This window comes from Chrysochloris asiatica, unplaced genomic scaffold, assembly GCF_000296735.1.
Source record: "Chrysochloris asiatica unplaced genomic scaffold, ChrAsi1.0 scaffold00051, whole genome shotgun sequence".
NCBI lineage: Eukaryota > Metazoa > Chordata > Mammalia > Afrosoricida > Chrysochloridae > Chrysochloris > Chrysochloris asiatica.
Genome location: NW_006408569.1, coordinates 590240 through 612878, shown reverse-complemented (window position 1 = coordinate 612878; position 22639 = coordinate 590240). Strand labels below are relative to the sequence as shown.

At 43.2% G+C, this 22639-nt stretch overlaps 1 protein-coding gene across 1 annotated transcript in view; it reads left to right on the top strand.

The window, feature by feature from the left end:
• Window positions 1-5062: 5062 nt before the first annotated feature.
• HPRT1 (hypoxanthine phosphoribosyltransferase 1) overlaps window positions 5063-22639 on the top strand; it is a 34205-nt gene continuing 16628 nt past the window's right edge. Inside the window, exons 1-3 of the mRNA XM_006862802.1 lie at window positions 5063-5104; window positions 14551-14657; window positions 16503-16686. Coding sequence (XP_006862864.1) covers window positions 5078-5104; window positions 14551-14657; window positions 16503-16686 — 318 coding nt within the window. The 5' untranslated portion in view covers window positions 5063-5077. The remainder of the gene's footprint in view (window positions 5105-14550; window positions 14658-16502; window positions 16687-22639) is intronic.

Below are 22639 nucleotides of genomic sequence, written 5' to 3'. Positions count from 1 at the left end.
CAACAGCATTCTTTAACGAGATGGAAAAACTACTCACAAACTGTAAATGGAAAGGAAAGGGATGCCAGATAAGCAAAGCATTATTAAAAAAGAACAAAGTAGGAGGCCTCTCACTTCCCAATCTCAAAACCTACAACACAGCCACGGTAGTCAAATGACAATACCAGCTGTTTTGTGGGAGAAAGATACGGCGTTCTGCTCCCGTAAAGATTTATAGCCTCGGAAACCCTGTACAGGGCCACTATGAGTCGGAACCAACTCCACGGTGCACAGCCACCACCACCATTGTTTTGGTTTGGAGATCTCGTGTGGCGCTCTAGGATCAGCATTGGACTGTGACCCAAAAGGTCGGCAGTTCGAACCCACCAACCGCTCCTCGGAAATCCTATACAGGATCACTATGAGTTGGAAACGACTCAATGGCACTTAACAACAAGAACTGTTTGGTTTTAAAGAAGACCTCATGCAATAATATTTAGATATTTTTAACATCCCTCGCCTCTATCGGACAAAATTATTTTCAGTAATAGTAATCAGTAATCGCTGAAAGTGAAGAGGACTTGAAACATTTACTTATGAAGATTAAAGAGCACAGCCTTCGATATGGATTGCATCTCAATGTCAAGAAAACAAAGATCCTCACCACTGGACCAATAAACAACATTCTTATCAATGGAGAAAAGATTGAAGTTGTCAAGGACTTCATTCTTCTTGGATCAACTATCAACACTCACGGAAGTAGCAGTCAAGAGATCAGACGACGTATTGCACTGGGCAAATCTACTGCACAGGAACTTTTTAAAGTGTTGAAGAGCAGAGATGTCAGCTTGAAGACTAGGATGTGCCTGACCCAGGCCATTGTGTTTTCAATAGCCTCATATGGATGTGAAAGCTGGACAGTGAATAAGGAGGATCGTAGAAGAATTGATGCCTTTGAGTTGTGGTGTTGGAGAAGAATACTGAAAGTGCCATGGACTGCCAAAAGAACCAATAGATCTGTTTTGGAAGAGGTGCAGCCAGAGTGCTCCTTGGAGGCCAGGATGGCTAAGCTTCGTCTCTCATACTTTGGACATATTGTCCGGAGGAAACAGTCGCTGGAGAAGGATGTCATGCTGGGTAGGGTGGAGGGTCAGAGAAAAAGAGGAAGACCCCCAACGAGATGGATCAGCCAGGTGGCATCATTGATGGACTCAAGTGTGGCAGCGGTAGTGAGGTTGGCCCAGGATCGAACATTGTTTCGTTCTGCTGTGCATGGGGTCGCTATGAGTCGGTTCCGACTCGATGGCACATGACAACAACAACAACAATCAGTAATGGAGTCCTTGTGTGGCGCTGTGGATTAATGGGCCAGACTGCAAAGCCGTTTGAACTGCAAGGTCGGCGGGGTCGGAACCGATTCTATGGCACTTAACAACAAAATTTCAAATTCAGTGCCTATACTAAACAGAATGCACTCACATGTTCATCATGGTGGTGGTGGTTATGTGCTGTGAAGTCGGTTCCGACTCATAGCGACCCTGTACAGGGTTTCCGAAGCTGTAAATCTTTACGGAAGCAGAAAGCCTCATCTTTCTCCCATGGAACAGCTGATAGTTTCGAACTGCTCACCTTGCGGTTCACAGCCCGAGTCATAACCATTATGCTACCAGACAGCCCAAATCTGCCCAAATGCCCATCGATAAGGGAATAGAAATTCTAGAGGCTGGAATGATAGGGTGAAAAACTGTTTAAAACAAAATTATGAGTCATGTAACATTGGTATTATTATTGAACCAAGCATTAAGCTAACCGCTTTTGCAAATATGATTTAGTTTAATTCTTATCACACCCTGTGAAAGATATTATTCTCATTTGACATATGAAGAAACTGAGGCACATAGAGGGTCTTGGCTATGTCATAATAGTTGTTGTTGTTGTTACGTGCTGTCAATTCAGTTCTGACTTACAGTGACCCTGTATAGGGTTTCCGTGGAGCAGCTGGTGGGTTTGAACTGCTGACCTTGTGGTTTGCAGTCTAGTGTTGATTCTACAGGGGCATAATGGTAGTAATTGATAAAATCAGAATTTGAACTCAGATCTTTTTCAGTCTAAAGTCCAATATCTTTTCCATTATAACTAGCTGCCTCCCCATGATAGGTAGGGGATACAGAAGAGCAGGGAAGTGTGGATTTCATACATGCCAGAATTTTAACTAAAATTCTACTATTTCTAGAGCTCTTGCCACTATATGGCAAATGCTATGTTTGTTAGGTGCTGTGATTCGCCAAATTCTCATAATAACCCTTCATGGTGGTGGTGGTGGTGGTGGTGGCTATGTGCCAACTCATAGCGACTCGGTACAGGGTTTCCAAGGCTGTAAATTTTCATGGGAGCAGAAAGCCTCATCTTTCTCCCACGGAACAGCTGGTAGTTTCGAACTGCTGACCCTGAGGTTAGGAGCCCGATCCGTAACCACTATGCTACCAGAACTCCTTAACCCTTCATGGTAGGAATTATTATTTTCATTTTTTAGATGAGGAGCCTGAGGCTCAGAGTAGTCCAATGACTTGCCCAGGTTCACAAATCTCTTACATATCCCTCACATCTCTCTATGTCTTTAATAAAAAGGGGGCCACCAACTACATGCTGGGCACAGTGGTAACTGCTGGCACTCTTCACGAATGCCTACAGCAGGAATAGGCATCTCTGGAATGGCTCTGCTTACCTGTTTGAGTCAGTAGGGAATTTTTTTTGTAAGTTCCATATAGGAATTGTTGTTGTTGAGTACCATCAAGTTGGTTCTGACCCATAGAAACTCTGTCTAGGGTTTCCGAGGCTTTAAATCTTTGTGGGAGCAGAAAGCCTTATATTTTTCCACCGAGCTCCCAGTAATAATGATAGTTCTCATTTACTGAGCGTGCATACATCATTTTGTTGTTGTTGTTAAGTGCCTTGGAGTCGGCTCTGACTCACAGCGACCCTGTATAGGGTTTCCAAGGAGCAGCTGGTGGATTTGAACAGTTGACGTTGCTCTCCAAATGGAACTTGAGGTCCAGTGCATTATTCCACAGCTGTGCTTCAGAGATATTGCATTTTGTTTATAAACATGAGCCTAGTCTTTGGGAGCCATTTTTCCAAAAACGTGTTCACTTTGTGACCACTTTGGTCATTTTCACAATATATTAAACTTTTTTTTTTTTTTAAGCTTTTATTGTGAATTGAGTGATAGTTTACAGGGCAGCTCTTCAGTTTCACACTCAACCAATCATATTTTGTTTCACTGCAATGATTACAATCCCCTCCATGTACCATCGGTTAACAGTATTTACCCCTATTCCTTTTTTTTTTTTTTAATATACAGAAAATACTTATCAAGCCAGCCTCTTGCCCACAGGCACACAGCGTTTCTAATTCCAATATATTAAACTTTTTCAGAATGCTACTGCACTTAATACTTTCACATGCATTGGAAAACACAAAGAAAAAAAAATTCTTTCTTTTTTTTTGCAATATTAGGTTTATTGTGGTGGTTTGGAACCAAACCCACAATATCACCAAGGTGGTGGTGGTTATGTGTGTGGAGTCGGTTCTGACCCATAGCGACCCTGTACACCGAGACTGTAAATCTTTACGAGAGCAGAAAGCCTCATCTTTCTCCCGCGGAACAGCTGGTAGTTTCGAACTGCTGACCTTGCAGTTCACTATCCGACTCATAACCACTGCGCTACCAGAGTACCTTATCACCAAGGTAGGCCTGTACATTATAGCTCCATTTGTTGTTGTTGTTAGGTGCCATCAAGTCGTTACCAACTCATAGCAACCCTATGCACAACAGAACGAAACATTGCCCGGTCCTGGCCAACTTCACAATGGTTGCCACGCTTGAGTGCATCCATGCTGCCATTTGGCCAATCCATCTCGCAGGGGGTCTTCCTCTTTTTCTCTGACCCCTCCACCTTACTAAACATGATATCCTTCTCCAGCGACTGGTCCCTCCTGACAATATGTCCGAAGTATGAGAGATGAAGTTTGGCCATCCTGGCCTCCAAGGAGCACTCCGGCTGCACTTCTTCCAACACAGATCTGTTGGTTCTTTTGGTAGCCTCTGACACTTAACAATATTCTCCTCCAACACCGTAACTCAAAAGCATCAATTCTTCTACGGTCTTCCTTATTCACTGTCCAGCTTTCACATGCATATGAGGTTACTGAAAATACCATGGTTTGGGTTATAGCTCCAAACACTTAATCAGAACATTTTTTTAAAAACCTCTAGTGCTGTGGGCCTCCATGAGTAGGAACCGACTTGATGGTACTTAACAACAAATGTATGTATTACTGTAGAACTATGTTCCGTGGGAGAAAGGTGAGACTTTCTGCTCCCGTAAAGATTTGCAGCCTCGGAAACTCTGTGCAGTGTCACTATGAGTCGGAACCGACTCCACGGTACTTAACAACAACAGTGTATCTCAAATGTTGAATTAAGTAGAATTTCTAGTTTTCTTAATGTTAACAATATCCTCAATGTGCTGAGAAAAGAGAAGCCCTGAGTCTTACGTAATTTGGACAAGGTTACAGAGAAGTGCCCCCCCCAGTCCCCACCCCGTTATTTGCACCCTAATCTCCCTAACTCTAGGGCTCGGGGTCCTAATTTTGGAAGCACTGGGAAGTCTGGAATATGGAAGCCGAAATGTGGTGCAAAACCCGGAGAGGAACCACGTGGAGACTGGAACCTGCAGAGCCAACGCCCTGTTTACGAAGAAACACAGGCGGCGGGAGGGTGGAGATTTTGGAAGCCTTCAGAATCCAGCACCAAGCGAAAGTGCAATCAAGGCTGCGCTCGGGCGGGGGCCGGGAGGCGCGCGGACGGCAGCCACGTGCAGCGGGACCTAGGGCTGCCGGCAGAAGCACGCGCTCCTCGAGCTCTGTGAGGGGGCCAGCGGCCCGGGGGCGGGGCCTGGCGCCACCGCCTGGGCGGTGTTTGCGCGCTCCCTGGGTCTTCGCGCGCGCGCAGTGGTCCCCTCCTCCTTCTCTTCCTCTCTCCTCAGCTGGCTTTCTACCGTTTGGCCTCCCTCAGCTCGCCCCGGACGGCTCTGCTATGGCGACCCGCAGTCCCAGCGTCGTGGTGAGCAGCTCGGCCGGTGCCCGGTAGCGGCCGCTCCCTATCGTGAGGGCCCGCTATGCGGGCGAGGGCCCGGGTGGCCCGGGGAACCCTCCGGGCGGCCTTTACGTCACACGAGGGCGGAAGGGGGGACGGAATGGCGGGTTTAGGGTTGTTCCTTAATTCTGAGAGCCCTGGGAACTAGGGCTGCGTGGGGCAAGAGGGTGGCAATGGCGTTTGGCTGGTCTGTGCCATCGTGGGAGGGGAGACCGGGAAGAGGGGGAGCCTCCCGAGGGAGGAGGGAGGGCCGGAGCCCTTGCCAATTCGGAAGTGATCGGGCGGGGTGGGGGTGGGGGTTTGTAGGTTTGGGGTGTGGTAGTGAAGTCCTCCGGGCGCCCCTGTGGAGGGCCTGCGCTGGGAAGAGCTAGGAGAGGAGGTGTAAGTACTGGAATTTCCATTTCGCGCAGTAAATAGAATCGTTGATTTCGGTGGGACTGCGCACTGCCCCCATTGAACGTTACTAGGTCCTTTTCCCGTAGCCCAGATGTAGCCAGGCCTGAAATTCAGATACGCTCTAATCAGGAGCTCACGCTCTTTGATGCTCTGGGGATGGAAAGATGCCACTCGTCCTTATCTTCAAGGCTATTAAACAATAACCAGCCTCTAGTCTTGTCTCCAGCCTCGTTTTTTGCTATTGTTTCTTAAAACAAGCCAAGCTGCCTCCCCCATGGTGCTTGCTGAAATAGATACCCCCCCCCCATGAGTTACAATGACTTTGCCTGCTTTATTATTATTATTACTATTTTAGCAGTTACTTGATTACCTGTTGATTGTCTCTCTTACTAAAAAACAGGAGTTTCCCGGTGTAACTCCAGCACATAGCTCAGTGCCTGGCATGTAGGACGTTCTCAATAATTTGTTGGATGAACACAATTGGTAAAAAAAAAGAAAGGATTCGGTTTCATAGTGTTGTTAAGTGCCGGCAAGTTGGTTCCAACTCCTAGGGAACCTGTGTGGGGTTTGAACTACTGACCTTGTGGTTCGAAGTTCACAGCAGGAGACATATTAGGAATTGTGGAATCTGCCCTAGATTCTAACTCAGTTTCTGAGACTGGGCTATTTATTTACGAGCTGTGTGGCCTTGAACAGTTTACTTAACCTCTCTGATCTTCTGCCTTTTTGTGCAAAACTGAACTGGTGCTGTGGGTTAGGCTTTGGGCTGCTAGCCTCAAGGTCGGTGATTGAAACCCACCCGCCATCCCCTAGGAAGAAAGACATGGCAATCTGCTTCCATAAAAATTTGGAAACCCCAAGGATAAAATAAAAATTTGAAAGTCTCAAGGAGAGTTCTACTCTGCCCTGTAGGGTCGCTGTGAGTCAGAATCAACTGGATTTGTTGTTAAGTGCTGTCGAGTTGGTTCCGACACATAACGACCCTGTATAGGGTTTTCAAGGAGCGACTGGTGAGCTTGAACCACCGATTTTGAGGTTCAAAATGGCTTTGCAGTCTGCCGCATTAACCCACAGCACCAGGGTTTTGGTTTTTAACTACCTCCTGGAGTCCCCAGGTGGTGCCAATCAGCAGTGTGCTAGGCTGCTAACCAAAAGGTTAGAGGTTAGAGTCCATCCAGAGGCTCCTGGGAAAAAAGGTCTGGCAATCTACTGGAAATCCAGCCATTGAAAGGCCTGTGGAGCAAAGTTCCGCTGTGACGCATATGGCGTCACCGTGAATCAGAAACCAGTCCATGCAGCTGTTTTGTTGTTGTTTTAAGCCTCCCTCTTGATGCTGTTGAAAGGGTTAAACCACCCTTGCATGATCCCTGACAATAATGGCCTGCACTAAGGGGCCCTGGTGGGGACACTAGGATAAGCACCGGACCACAAGGTCAGTTTAAACCCCAAGCTTGGCAGTTCAAACTCGCCACCCGCTTCTTGGAAACCCTAGAAAGGGTGGCTGTGAGTCAGAACTGAAAGCACTTAACAACTTGTTAGGACCTGTACTTGAATTAAGCCCTGGAGACCATCCAGCAGCTGCAGTTTGTTGTTGTTGTGAAGTGCCATTGAGTCGGTTCTGACCCATGGAGACCCTGTATAGAGTTTCCAAGGTGATGCTGGTGAGCTTGAACCGCCAACCTTGCGGTTCAAACGACTTTGTAGTCTGGTGCATGAACCCACAGTGCCACAGCTGCAGTTTGGAGTTTGGTTGTTAGCCTGTTACTAGCCAGAACTCCGGAGCTTCAGAGAGTTTAACAGACATGCCCTGGGGCACACAGGAGTGCTGACTAACCCAGGTCTCCTTGGCTCCTAAGTGTTGAGCTCGTAGTTGTTCTGTGCCCACTGAGCTGGTTCAGATTCTTAGCAATCCTGTATAGGTTTTTCAAAGAAGGACTGGTGGGTTAGAATCATCAACCTGGAGGTTAGCAGTCCAGTGCTTATCCTGGGCTCTTTACAACAACAAAGCTTTGGGGCATGATGCCTGCTCCAGTATACCGTGAGCTAGTTGATTGTACTAGAACTGGCTGCTGTTTGCTTTGAACATCAAAGTATTTTTTGCATATTAGCAGTTGCTGTTGTTGTTACGTGCCATTGAGTTGGTTCAGACTCATAGCAACTCTGTGTAGGGTTTCCAGCGAGCGACTGGTGGGCAAGGAACTAGTGCTAACTGTGTGCTGGTCACTGTTCTAAGTAATCTGCATACGGATCTTAAGGATTTGATCTTCATAAGAATATTATGTGGCTCAGAGTTTAAGTAACTTGCCTAATAGCATCACCCGATGGCACTTAACAACAACAACAACAAAATAGCATCACCCAGTTGTGCTAGGGTTGGAACCTCCATTACCTGGCTCCGAGTCTGGTCTTAGCCTCTATACTCTAAGGGTAATAACCCACCACTGGCACCAAGTCAGTTCCCACTGAGCGACCCCAGAGGACAGAGGAGAGAACTGCTCTGTGGGTTTCTGAGACTGTACATCTTTATCAGAACAGACAGCCTCACCTTTCTCTGAGGAGCAGCTGGTGGATTTGAGCCACCGACCTTGCAGTTAGCAGTCCAGTGCTTAGCTCACGGTGCCACCAGCCCCCTTTGATTATTCCACAGTGCACACTCATAAAAGGATAGAGCATGTTGCTGTATAAATTCATGTCCTTGCACTTATCATCACTGGACTTCTAATCTCAAGGTCACAGTGAGTTGGAACCAGTTTGAGGACACTTAACAACAAGGAAGGAGCTCTGGTAGCATAGTGGTTACGAATCGGGATGGTAACCTCAAGGTTGTTGTTGTTGTTGTTATGTGCCATCGAGTCGGTTCCGACCCATAGCGACCCTGTATAGGGTTTCCGAGGGTGTAAATCTTTACGGGAGTAGAAAGCCTCATCTTTCTCCCGCAGAGAAGCTGGTAGTTTCGAACCGCTGACCTCAAGGTTGGCAGTTGTAAACTACCAGAGGTTCCGTGGGAGAAAGATGAGGTGGTCTGCTCCAGTAAAGATTTACAGCCTCAGAAACCTTGTGTAGGGCCACTATGAGTCTGAAGCACTCCACGGTACTTAAGGACTCATTTACCTGGAGCAGAGCATAATCTATTCCTGGTTGAATAGCCAAGATGACTGATTTTCATTCTTTTCTCTCCCTGTTTTTAAACTTTTTATTGTGAATTGAGTGAAGGTTTACAGATAAAGATCAGCTTTCCAGTCAACAAATCTTACACTTGGTTTCATCTCAATGCCTGCAATCCTCTCCCTGCAACAAGTTATTCTTCCTCCCTGTGCTTCCTGTTTCCCTTCCACCCACCTTCCCATCCCTTCTCAGCTTTGTCCTTAGCTAAATGTTGCCCTTTTGATTTTGAATGATTGACCATTCCATGGTGAGCACACCTTACTAGTGCTGTTGTCCTGTTGTCCCCCCCACCCCACCCATATACCTGTTAAGTGCCATTGAGTCGGTTCTGATCCATAGCGATCCTGTATAGGGTTTCCAAGGATCAACTGGTGAGCTTGAACCACTGACCATGCAGCTCAAACAACTTTGCAGTCCAGTGCATTAGCCCACAGCGCCACACCTATCTACTGCTTGGCTGAAAATTGGGCCATGAGGGTGAACTCTTTTCCAGACCTGAAGAGTGTCTGAGGGCTATAGTCTCGGGTTCTTCCAGTCCCTTTCCGACTAGTAAACCTGTTTTTTTTTTTTTTTTTTTTTGTGTGTGTGTGTGTGTGTATGTTTTTAAATGAAAATAATTGTGCGTTTTGTTCCATGTGGTCTCCCGCTCTCTCTGGGATCCTTTAATGTGATCCCTATCAGGGCAGTAGGTAGTGGTAGTGGTAGTGTTGCGGCAGCGCCAGTCAGAAAGAACTCAACTCGGAAAACTTAAAGAGCAAAGTGTATTGCTGGCGGCCCGAGTGTCAGCTCAAGCCCAAATCACTCTGACCCCTAAGTGAGAAGGGGAACAGGGTTTTATGCAAGAAACAGAGCGGTTAGAACAAACACACTTGTCTTGTCAGCTGGGGCAGTAAATTCCAGCAGACCCTTATCCCGTAAGCGGGAGTAAACCCACCAAGAGACCCTTATCTTGGTTGTATGGATGGGCTAAGGTTTATCCTGGTTGTTCAGGTGTCCTTGGGTCATTCTGGCCTTCAAGGTTTTTCTGTAAGAAGTTTATTATTTTTCCATAAGATGAGGTAGGGGGGAAGGGAGGAGCAGGCTGAACTATGCTATAATATTTCAAATGGCAAATGGGGGTTGTTAGTTATACTATAATATTTCAAATGGGAGCTGTTAGTTATACTTTAACAGTAGTAGTCAGGCACTGTCTAATTCCTCTGATCTCAGAGTCATGGAGACTGATATTCACATGAAGAGCAAAGATGTCAGCTTGAGGACTAAGGTGTGCCTGACCCAAGCCTTGGTATTTTCAACAATCTCATATGCATGTGAAAGCTGGACAGTGAATAAGGAAGACCAGACCACAGAAGCATTGATGCTTTTGAGTTATGGAGCTGCAGGAGAATATTGAAAGTGCCATAGACTGCCAAAAGAACAAACAGATCTGTGTTGGAAGAAGTGCAGCCAGAGTGCTTCTTGGAGGGCAGGATGGCCAAACTTCATCTCTCATACTTCGGACATATTGTCAGGAGGGACTAGTCTCTGGAGAAAGGATATCATGTTTGGTAAGGTGGAGGGTCAGAGAATAAGAGGAAGACCCCCAGCAAGACAGATTGGCAAAGTGGCAGCATCAATGGGCTCAAGTGTGTCAACAATAGTGAGGTTGGCTCAGGACTGGGCAGTGTTTCGTTCTGCTGTGCATTGAGTCGGTACCAACTCAATAGCACATCACAACAATTAGTCCATTGGACTGATTCCAGGCACCTTACACAGCACCTTAGACAGCTGCTCATGAGCGTTCAAGATTCCAGACGATACTCACTCAAGCAGGATATAGAACATTGTCTTTGTGTTATGCCAGTTGACCATGGTATCCCCTGAGACTATGGTCCTGAGCCCCCAGGCCCATTAACTCATTGCCGTAGGCGGTTGATAATATCTTCAAGTTTTTGTCATTTTGCCTGCACATTCATAGTCGACTTTGTGGGCAAGGTAAATGCTAAGGTTTGATTTTAATTCTTATAATAGCTATTTACCCCTGAGAGGGGAGGCCAAGCAAGTCACCTTTGTCATATAATTTATTTGTAAGATGAGTGTAAAATTGTAAGAAGTTAGTTACTGTCGAATTGGCCCTGAATCATGGCTTCCAGCTTATCTTCACATTTAGGACTATCTGGTCAGTGATTCATAATTTTGGTTTTAAGATGAGCTGAGTTATCAAAAATTATCCCACAGGACTGCTATATTATCTGCTTTGATTTTTGTTGTTGTTGTTGAGGATTTTAAGATATCTGAATGTAACAGGTAAAAAATATGCCATCTAATAATTTATACCCATTCCCCAAATCAGGAAACATGATTGATTGCTGGTAATAGATTCCTACATTTTTCTTTTTTTATGTATTCATCTTTTAATTTGCATAGCTTGTTAAGACTCACTTTCTTACTTCCATTTCATTGGGTTGGAATCCATGAGCCCTGTTATTTTTCTGCCCACAGGAGAGTTGAGCAATCCCAGTCACAGATGATGAATTGATAGTGCAAGTGTTGGCTTAAGTCAGGTTAATTTACTTGTCTGCTGTAATTTTTGGTGATACATCTTTGTAATTGGGAATTTTGTGGAAACCACACAAATGTTCCTGTACAAAAGCCATTGTTACAGATGTCACACACACAGTTAAGTATTTGTGATGCCAATTTTGCTAGAAAGTAAAATATTTTCAAAACTTTATAACTTTCAAACTGCTGGCTTTAATTTCTAAGCAAAAAGGTAGCATATTAATGTTATATTTCACAATAACCCTGTGGATTAATAAAGGTGACCAGGCAGATGTTATCACTGACTAATCTGTTCCAGATAAGATTAGAATCTGAGAGTTGTGTTCTAGAGCTCTGAGGCCATGCAGTCATATTTCCAAACCATCTAGAAAAATGGTAAAGAACTCTGAGAACTATTGCTAACCCAGAAATGGCCATGTGTGGTTCACATAGGTTAAGTAACTTGCCTGCTATCATCACCCAGTTGTAGTAGGATTGGAACCTAAGTTATCTGCCCCCCAGAGTTTGTTCTTAGCCTCTATACTGGGAATGGTGGATCTGGAGAGAAAGAACGTGCTCATTTGCTCACCACTTTTTACTGTTTTTAACTTTTTTTTTGGTTGTAAATTGAGGTGAAGGTTTACAGGCAAGATCATCCATCAGCTTTACAATCAACAAATCATGTACTTTGCTTCCACTCAGTTACTACAATTCCTCCCTGCAACAAAAGTTAATCTTGCTTCTTCCTTGGGGTTCCTGTTGGCATTCCACCTACCCTCCCTCCCATCCCTTTTCAGCTTTGTCCTTAGGAAAATGTTGCCCTTTTGATATTGAGTGATTGACCATTTCATGGGGAGCCTACCTTGCTAGTGTTGGGGGTGGCTATTACCCACCAGGTGCTCCCCAGAAACCTTATACAGGGTGGCTACAAGTTGGAACAGACTTGATGGCACTTACAACAAAATTATATATAAAACTTTATTATATATAAAAATCACTCTTCCTCCCTTACCCATTCAGCCTATGTTTCAATCCATGTATCTACTCAAGGTTGTGTATATATCACTATTTATCCCCTTTAGTCCATACATACCTCCTTGTGTCTTCACCTGTCTTCCATCATTCTGCTGCCACCCTCCCTCTTCTTGTATATTGCTCTTCCCATCATCTGAGCTAGCATATGTCTACTCTCTAACCAGTGGATTATTCTTTGCTTTTTCCTACCCCTGGTAACTATCAAATAATGTTTCTTTTAGTATGAACACCTTTTCTTAAGCTTTTACAACGGATGGTCTCATTAGCGTAGTAGTTATCGGGCTGCTAATCTCAGGGTCAGTAGTTCGAAACTACCAACAATTCCGCAGGAGAAAGATGAGGCTTTCTACTGCTGTAAAGATTTACAGTGTCAGAAACCCTATGCAGGGTAACTGTGGGTTGGTACCAACTCCATGGCACATCATCACCACCACCAATAGCTAATGATTATGAACATTTCTTCATATGCCTGTTGGCTGCCTGAATGTCTTCCTTGGTGAAGTGCCTGTTTATGTCCTGTGCCCATTTTTAATTGGATCATTTGTCTTGTAGTTGTTGTTGTTGTTGTTGTCAGGTGCCATCGAGTCGGAACCGACTCAGAGCGACCCCATGCATGAAGTTAGTCACAAAAGGACAAATATTATATGAGACCAATGTTGTAAAAAGTGTAAAAATAAAAGCAAAAAGCTTAGATAAAAGAAACGATCTATGATGGTTACAGGTAGAGGGATAATTCATGAGGTAGAGGGATAATTCATGGGCTAGAGGGTAGGCACACTGTGTTATAATTGTGTTGAGTTCTTTTTTCTGGTGTGTTGTACAATTGTAACCGTACAGACTCCTGGTATGGCGCTTTAGGATCAGCTCCGAACTTGGATCCACAAGGTCGGCAGTTCAAACCCACCAGCTGCACCTTAGAAACCCAAACAGGGTCGCTAGAGTAGGAACCAACTCGACAACACTTAGCAACAACAACAACATAGTACATTTGACCACCATGGGTACCACACCTTCAGTGTGCTTTGCATGTTATTAAATATTTACCGTTTTATGTTCTAGGGACTGCAGATCTCATGACAGTCAATAGGTGGCCCTATTCAGTCCTGGTGTGGTGCTATAGGATAAGCACTCGACTGCGTGGTCCGATTGAATTGCAAGGTCCATGCCTCAAACTCACCAGCTGTGCCTTAGGAACTCAGTACTGATTTGCTATGGGTCAGAACTGACTCAACGTCGCTTAACAACAATTCAGTCAACTATGGAGTTGATTTGACAGTCACAGGCTTCTAGGAGTTTGGATTTTTAAAAGCTCATTTATCTTTTTTTTTTTTTTTTTAAATAAACCCTCTTTCTCTCTACCTCCTCCCCACTGTCAGATAACGGTGGTTTTACTGGTAAATTGAATGTAATATTTTCACTTACTAAGACTATGATGTCTTCAGAAATAATTTTACATTTGTAAACCTACTAAGGAGCTCTGGTAGCGTAGTGGTTACGAATCGGGCTGTGAACCGCAAGGTCAGCAGTTTGAAACTACCAGCGGTTCCGTGGGAGAAAGGTGAGGCGTTCTGCTCCCGTAAAGATTTACAGCCGCGGAAACCCTGTGCAGGGTCACTATGAGTCGGAACCAACTCCACGGCACTTAACAACAACAACAACAACAAACCTGCTCAAACGTGGAGAGAATAGGATCATGAATCCTCACATACTCCACCCACATTGAAAACATCAGATTTTGTCCCATTTGTCTTAATGTTTCATTATTTTTCTTTTCCTTGATGAATTAAAGGAAATGCCATCTACATCCTTTTTCTGTTTTTTGCTTTTACCAAGCAGAACTTTATTCTCTCACAGTCTTGGAGGCATGATGTCTGAATTCAACGTGTCAGATTTAGGGAAAGGTTTTCTTTCTGTATTGGCTCTCTCAAAACTCTTCCAGCCTCTGCTCGTTGTTGTTGTTGTTGTTGTGAAGTGCCGTCGAGTAGGTTCCAACCCATGGTGACCCTGTATATAGCGACCCTGTAGAGGGTTTCCAAGGAGCAGCTGGTGAGCTTGTACCACCGACCTTGCAGTTCAAATGGCTTTGCAGTCTGGCACATTTACCCTATAGTGCCACTCCAGGACTCCTCATTACTCAGTTCCAATTGCTTTCATGTATCTGTTAGAGCACCACCCTACTCTCCTGGTACCAACTTCCCAGTATAGGGTTGCCATCTACATTATTAAGTATCCATCCCTGAAACATAGTAGTTTTCACTGAAATACCTTTCACTGAAGCTGCTCCATTTCTTTTTCAGATTAGTGATGATGAGCCTGGCTATGACCTAGATTTGTTTTGTATACCTAATCATTACGTGGAGGATTTGGAGAAGGTGTTCATTCCTCATGGAGTCATTATGGACAGGTTAGTAAGACCTGAAGTTGATGTTTTGAAGTTTCTCTTATATTAATTGTAAGTGTTGGCAACTAACTGTTTTGAGTAGTTGTTATTTGAAGTAAACCAGGCTAGCTTGTTAAAAAATAAAACTGTATTCTGTTTAAGCCCTTTTAACAAATATGCATAAAATGCCTTGCTAAATACCCAGTCTCCATCAAGGTACATGGGCATCTGTAGAGTGTCAAGTAAATATTGAAGGGAGATTGGAAGAATGGACTTTAGCTACAGAGGCTTTGGTTTTGCAATCTTGAACAGGAAATGTGACCATGTGACCAGGGTTGCATTGCAGGAATGCAATGTGGGATTTTTGATTATCACACATGTTTAGCTTGAACATTTTTCTCAAGTGATTATGGTGAAAAACTTAAGTATTTGAATGTCTTGTCTTGTGTGGCTGACTATTTTTGTTTTGTTTTTTATTTTAAAATTATTATACTATCAAAATATTGTTGTTGTTAAGTGCTGTCGAGTCGGTTCCGACCCATAGCGACCCTGAACAGGGTTTCCGAGGCTGTAAATCTTTATGGGAGCAAAATATGTGTGTTGTAAAATACTTTTAACTGTGAAAGTTATAAAAGAGCAAACTAAAGTTGTCTGCTCTCTGTCTCCTGTACATCTGCCCTCCCTATGCACTGGCTGTGCTCATAGACCATGCCCGTGGTGCTTACAGATGCCAACGGCTGGCTGCTAACTGTGTCCTTAAGAATTTATAGGTCAGATGAGCAGGTACATAAGGTTCTTACTTAGCCTTAGTTTGTGCTTAATGATTTCAAAGCTGCACATGTGATAAGTGAAGGATTTGTATGAGTAGCCTCATTGAAGATTGAGGGCAAATTGGCATAGGCTTAGGGCATGTAGAGGAGTCCTGGTGTGGCGTGGTAGGACAAGTACTAGACTGCTAACCACAAGATTAGCGGTTCAAACCCACCACCAGTTGCTCCTTGGAAACTGTCTGCAGGGTTGCTATGAGTCGGAACGGATTCAGTGGCAGTTAACAAACAACAACAAGGACATGTAGAAGCTGTCCATAAGTTAGGGGCTCAGAACCAGGGGAATGCCTGTACATGGCAACATATAGCTCATTCTAAAATGGAGTATTATCTTTCACAGTAGTACATCTAGATCTACCGCATTAATTATAGTCGTTCAGTGCCATCGAGTCCGTTCCGACTCAGCAACGCTGTATAGGGTTTCCAAGGAGCTTATGGTTAGTGGTCCAGTGCTGATCCTATAGCCCCGCACCAAGACTCCAGTAACTGCATGGCATTCCATTGTAGGGATGTACCATGGTTGATTTAACCAGCCCCCTTGCCACTGGTGGACACTCAAAATCTCTTCATTATTTTATTCTTAGACCATAGTTAAGAGAACATCCTTGTTTATGTTTAGGAACTTGTTTGTCTCTATTAGAGTGGGAATTCTGTGTTGACGGTAAGGTATTTGTTAAATGTTTTGGTACTGTCAAATTGACCTCCAAAATCTTTGATCATTTTATACTCCCAGTGGAGTGTGGGGGTGTTCTTTTCTTTGCAGTTGCTCTAATATCATGTATTATCAGAGAATGTCATTTAATCAGACTTTGCCAGTATAATATTGAAAATAATCCCTTAGTTTTAATTTGCAATAAAAATTTATGATAGGATGCTATAGTGTATCTGGATTTTGAAGACACCAAATTTTATGCAGCAAGAATATATACATTTCATGGGGGCAAAAGGTGTGTTTCGTGGCAGTTTACTGCTTAAAGGAATATTTATTGTAAAGTTTAAATGTCTGAAGCTTTCTCCTAAATGTCTGATTCTGTTTCCTTAGGACCGAGCGGCTTGCTCGAGATGTGATGAAAGAGATGGGCGGCCATCACATTGTCGCCCTCTGTGTGCTCAAGGGGGGCTATAAGTTCTTTGCTGACCTGCTGGATTATATCAAGGCACTGAACAGAAATAGTGATGGATCCATTCCTATGACTGTAGATTTCATCAGACTGAAGAGCTACTGTGTAAGTGCATTTAATATTATGTTTTTAAAACAAAACAAAACATGAGAGCTTTAGGTTTTCCTGTATTTTCTTTGAAGCCCGGCAAACAATACAAGTCCACATCATGTCTTACAGTGAGATTTGACATTCACTAATAGAAATGAATATTGTACTTTGCAAACTAGTCATCTTGGAAGCTGTTTGTTACCTTACGAGGGGCTTCAACAATTGCTAGAAAAATTCCAATATCTTTTAATTCCATTTTTCCATGAACTTTTTAAAGTCCCCTTGTATTTTAAAAATTGCTTTGTTATTGTTTGTATGTTTGCTTTTTTGAAATCCCCTTTTAGGAATTGCCATTGCAGCTTGGGGGTATTTTTTGGCTGTACATATTAGTGGTGGAAATAGCCTCTCCGAAGCTAGATTGATTTGGTGGGGCGTCAGACATATGTCATTAGAAGTTAAAAAGCCAAACCCACTGCCATTGAGTCCTGAGCTTCTGAGACTAGAACTCTTCAAGAACAGACAGCTTCATCTTCTTCCCATGGAGCAGCTTTCTGTTACTTATCCTACAGGGCATTTGCAGTTAGGTCTGATAAAGAAGGTGGCCAGTAGTTGTTTTCTAAAAAGTACAGCTGGGCCTAACATGTTAGTACACTGAGGAAACCACTTTTGACATATCAGCAATTTCTGCCTGTGACGCTGGGATCTCAGATGCTTCAGAATGTTGCCACAAGAAGCAAAATTGATATTGTGGAGTGAAACTGAAACTATGACCTTCATGCTGGGTTTCATCATCCAGTATCTGTGATCATGTAAAGGTTTGATTTTTATTCATGTTCGAAGTGTATTTTTGATGAATGGCTATTTGCCTTCATAATTGGCTTCCTCTCTCTTTTTCAGAGACTAGAATAAATGTCCAGCCTTGGCTGTTGCATTAGTCAGTGTTATAACCACATGTCCCATCTTTGTAGAAACTTGCCCTAGGTTCACATTTTTATTGAGAATAAACCCATTGGTCTGTATTTGACTTTCAACCTTCGTTCTGTCCATTCATCTTCTATTTGAGTGACCCAAGTCTGACCCGTTCCACATTTGGACTGAACAGCCACTTGGACGGTTTCCTACCCTTTTATAATCCATTCTGCCCGTCCATTGCTTCATACTTTTTCATACTTGTAAGCTCCTTTTAGCTTGACCAAGTCTTGTTTGACTTGTCCAGGTAGAGAATTTGAATTTTGATTCAGCTTGCTATTTATTTTTTAATGTTTTTACTTATTTTTGCTGCTGTAGACTAGGCTGCTAGCAGAAGACCGAATGGTGATCTTTTGTTGTGTTGTTGCTTAGACTTGAAACGTGTACTTAGCATGGCCATAGTAAGGATTATCCTTCTGGTCTGAGCCACACACACACCATCAAACTTTATGGTTCATGCTGCATTCCTTCTCTGTATTTATAAAGAATGCTCTTTCTTTGAAAAGCAAAAACTAGTTGAAAAATAGGGTGGAGGGGACTTTAATAATTTATTTTTTAAGGTATTTTATAGTTGTAAACAATTTGGAGCAATAGAGACATTGACTTCCCATACTATTTTCTACATTTAGTTTTTTTTTCCCCCTATTTTATATCCTATGAGATTGCTAAGCTGAACTCAACTGATTAAAAAAACAATTTTAAACAGAAACAAAGCAAAATTTTTAGATTAATTTTCACTTAGAAAAATTGATATATGTTGTATTTTATGTGAATTGCTGTGTAGAGTTACTGCTAAACAATAGAAATTATGTAGAATCAGCACTGGACTATGAACCACAAGGCTGGCAGTTCAAACTCACCAACTGCTCCTTGGAAACCCTATACAGAGTCACTGTGAGTTGGAACTGATTTAATGGCATTTAACAATTTAAAAATAGATAATTTAGGCAGCTTAATGTTTTAGAACCATAAAATGGGAGTTTAAAGTTTTTTAGTGTTAGAAATATTGACATTAGTAGGTTTTTCACACCGATCTTGATAATTTGGAAATTGCCCAAATTATCAACCTGAATTACAGCTTGACTGATTAGTACTAGTAATCCTGAAGAAATGCTTCATGAACTAATAATGTTCCCAGGAAATGTGAGGGGGCTTCAGAAAGTTACAGAAAAATTCCATTATCTTTTGATTCCATTTTTCCATGAACTTTTTTTTAAAGCCCATTTGTATAAAAGGCCCATAAGCTTCAACACACTCCATCTGGTTTTGCCGTCAAAATAAAAATTGCCTGGACTGCTAAACACAAGGTGTTTGGGGGCTCTAGCCCCACCAGCTGCTCCTCAGAAACCATGTCCTCTATGAGTCAGAATTGATTTGACAGCATCTAACAACAGCAAGTATAAATAAAAGGAACGGCATGTGTGTTTTGATCAGAGTAGCAGTGCAGGACTTTATTTGTTTAGTGCGTGAATGAGAGATTCCTGGGTTTTCCAAATATCACGTAGGATAAACACTGGACTGCTAACCTAAAGTTCTAACCCACCAGCTGCTCCTTGGAAACCCTATACAGGGTCTCTGTGAGTCAGAACCAAACAGATCTATACAGCACTGATTTTAAGACTGGCTTCTGTTTTTTTCTTTGGAAAACACTAGGTATTAAGTATCAGCAGAAAGTCTTCCATCTTTTCTAGTCCTGGTATCTTTGACTTGACTGGAGCAGTGAGCTTCAACAGAATCTGCAGTGAGGCTGGCATTGTTTCATGTATGTGCTAACACAGCTCCACTAGCCACCTGTGGCTCTAAAGCACTTGAAATGTGTTTTGTGCAACTGAGGAACTGAATTGTGAATTTGAAGTAATTTAAGTCTTAACTGCCACAAGTAACTGGACTACCTATCGGACAGTGGAGGATTCCATGAGCTGCCTGGGTCTTGCTTCATCAGCATCCCTTTGTTAAGCTGAAGATGACCTTTTGTTTTTTTTTTTAAAAAAGGCAACATGTTCATTTAAAAGAGTTCATAAAAATACAGGTAAGTAAAATTACTTTGTTGTTGTTAAGTGCCTTCGAGTTGGTTCCGGCTCATAGTGACTTTATACCAGGTTTCTGAGGAGTAGCTGATGGATTTGAACTGTCAACCTTGTGGTTAGCAGTTCAGTGCTTATCTTACAGCGCCACACCAGAACTCCAAAATGATCTCAGGACAAGTATAACCTCCAGATTTATTTTCTTTTCATAATCAGTATATGGAGAGGCTTCAAAAAAGTTTGTGGAAAAATTCCTTTTTTTTGAATGTACTCAAAACCACTCAGGAATATATGATCATTTAAAGAAAGGGCACATTTTGCAAGTCTGCCTCCTGGCCACCAGCACTCAGTCCCTCTCTTTCCATGAGGACTCAGCTACTCTCTCTCTCTCCATGTCCTCATCTCTGCCTCCATCTCTGGTGTCGCTGCTTCTCTGGATAGGGTCCCACACTCCTTTCATGCTCTTTCTTCTCCCTTGATGGTCCTTGGGTCCTCTGTTTCTGGACTGTCAGATTAACTACTCCCCACTTTATGTTATGAAACTTCTACCTTAACTGTTGTGACTATCACAATTAATCATGATAACAATTACTATTGAATCAAAAGAATCCTATCTCCATCTTTTTTCACCAGACCTGTCTAGACAAGATGAAAACGATTCAGTAGGGATTCTACCTTGCCCTGCACACTCTGAAACTATACTCCCTCTTGAGAACTTGTAAACCAGTCACTTCATGCCTTTATTCCCCCCCCCCCCATTTTAGGTAACCAGTGTCTAAGTTGCCCGTCCCCATCAACCCTATATACAAAGGGAATAGGCTTAATCCTTGATGTGAAAACCCTTCCCTTTCAGTTGGTATTTTGAGCTACTGCATCGATAAGATATGGTCAAGTTCATCAAAGTGTAGCAGTTTACACTTGCTTCCTGTATCAAATTTCTTTATCTTCTTCTAGTCGAGTTCTGATCATCAAGCCATCCAAGCTAGGTCAATAGGTACTGTCTGTAAGCTTGGGCATTCCTGTGCACCTCCCCCCACTTCATATCAGCTGAGCAATTCACTCTGAGCGCCAGCCCTTCCAGTGGCCAGGTCAGTGTCCGTGGGCTCAGTGGCTCCCTAGTCTCCCCAAACTTTGGACCTTCCTCCTCTCTCATTTCAAGGTCGACAGAAGTCCATGGAACATGGTCAAGCTCAGCCCATGTCTTCATTACTGTCTTTCCCCCATTTCCACTCACAAGTAGCTTATAAGCTTGCTTATGTGTTTCCTTTGAGTTTCAGTCTTAGAAGGGGGCTTGGCCTGAAGGGACTTGATGGCTCTTGGTCTGCTTTTTCTTTTTCTTTCCCCTTCCTTTCTTCTCTTTACTTGCTGATTTTCTTTCAGGAAGTATCTTTTGTTCTTCTAGCCACTTTGAGTTGGTCTGCATGTCCTTTCAAATAGGAATGTCCCACCTCAGAAGGTTCTATATGGGCTTCAGGATTCCATCCAAGGTCCCATACTCTACAAAGGCTCCACAAGAAGCCTATTTCACTAGGCATGCTCTGGAACTCCTCTTAGGTATTCCAATCCATTATAAACGGAAACGGACTTACAAGCTTTCTATAATCCTGTTTCCGAATATTTATTCCCTTCTACTCCACTCAATCGTCTATTTTACATTAGTAGGCCAGGGAAACCAACATCCATAATGCAGTCTATCACCTTAACATTATTTATTTCTCTTTTACCCATCCAGATTATGCTTTGATCCCTGTATCACAGAGCCATGATCTTCCAAGGTTGAGCATACATCCCTATTTACTTCTGTCCCATTTAGCCTATGCAAACCTTCCTACGTATTCTCCTATCTTCCTTGTTCTTCCATGCCCCTCCTCCTACTTGGGTATTGCCCTCTCCTTCCTCAGTCAACTCTTCCTTCCCTCCCACTCTTGGTAACCAACAGATGAAAAAAAATATTTCCCCCTCCCTTTTAGTACGGGCATCTTTAATTAAGCTTTTACAATAACGGTCTTAATGCAGGAGAAATTCCATTGTCTTTTAATTCCATTTTCCACAAACTTTGTACAGCTCCCCTTAATTTTGTATTTTAGAAAATAGGGTGTCTTCTCCATCTTATTCTGGGGTGTGGTCTGTCTCCCAATATCCGTCATTGTGATAGCCTCACTTTTGCTGATAATTGATGAGGGTACAGGAAAACAGATAAAGGGCAGAGAGTTGTGATGTAAAGGGAAACTGAGTGTGGTCGACTTTGGCACTTTACTGGAAGTAGAGGGAATGGTGGTGGAGGTGGTTATGTGCTGTGGAATCGGTTCTGACTCATAGCGACCCTGCATAGAGTTTCTGAGGCTAAATCTTTGTGGGAGCAGAAAGCCTTATCTTTCTCTTGTGGAAGGCTGGCACTTTTGAACTGCTGGCCTTGAGGTTAGCAGCCCGACTCATAACCACTACGCTCCCAGAACCTCTGGCATCAGTAATATGCCCAGTTGCACCCACTTGAGGACCCAGCATTGGAGGTCCGCCTCTCGACTTCCTCTTCTGTGACCTCTGCCCATGTGTTTGTTCCAGCTGGGATACTGAGCCACAGATGCCATTTGTATTCATGTTGGGTACTTCCGTATGCCAGCATAGTAAACAGTATCATTACTTAAAAAAAATGATTTTGTTGCTGTTGTTGAGAGTATACACGGAAGAACATATACCAATCCAACAGTTTCCATGTGTACAGTTCAGTGACACGTCATGCAACTATTCTCCCTCTTCCTCCCTAAGTTTTTGCTTCCCCATTTGCATACAGCTTCCTTTCTAGTGATCCCATGTACATAGTTCTTAGACGAGCACAATGCTCAAGACAAACCTTTTTTGTTCCCTAGTAAAGCTAAACGGTTGTTTGGTTTTAATATGACTGTAGGAGCTGTTTTTGGTTTACAGTTTAAAGATGATCTCAGGGCAGTCGTTTGAGGAGTTCATCCAGACTCCAT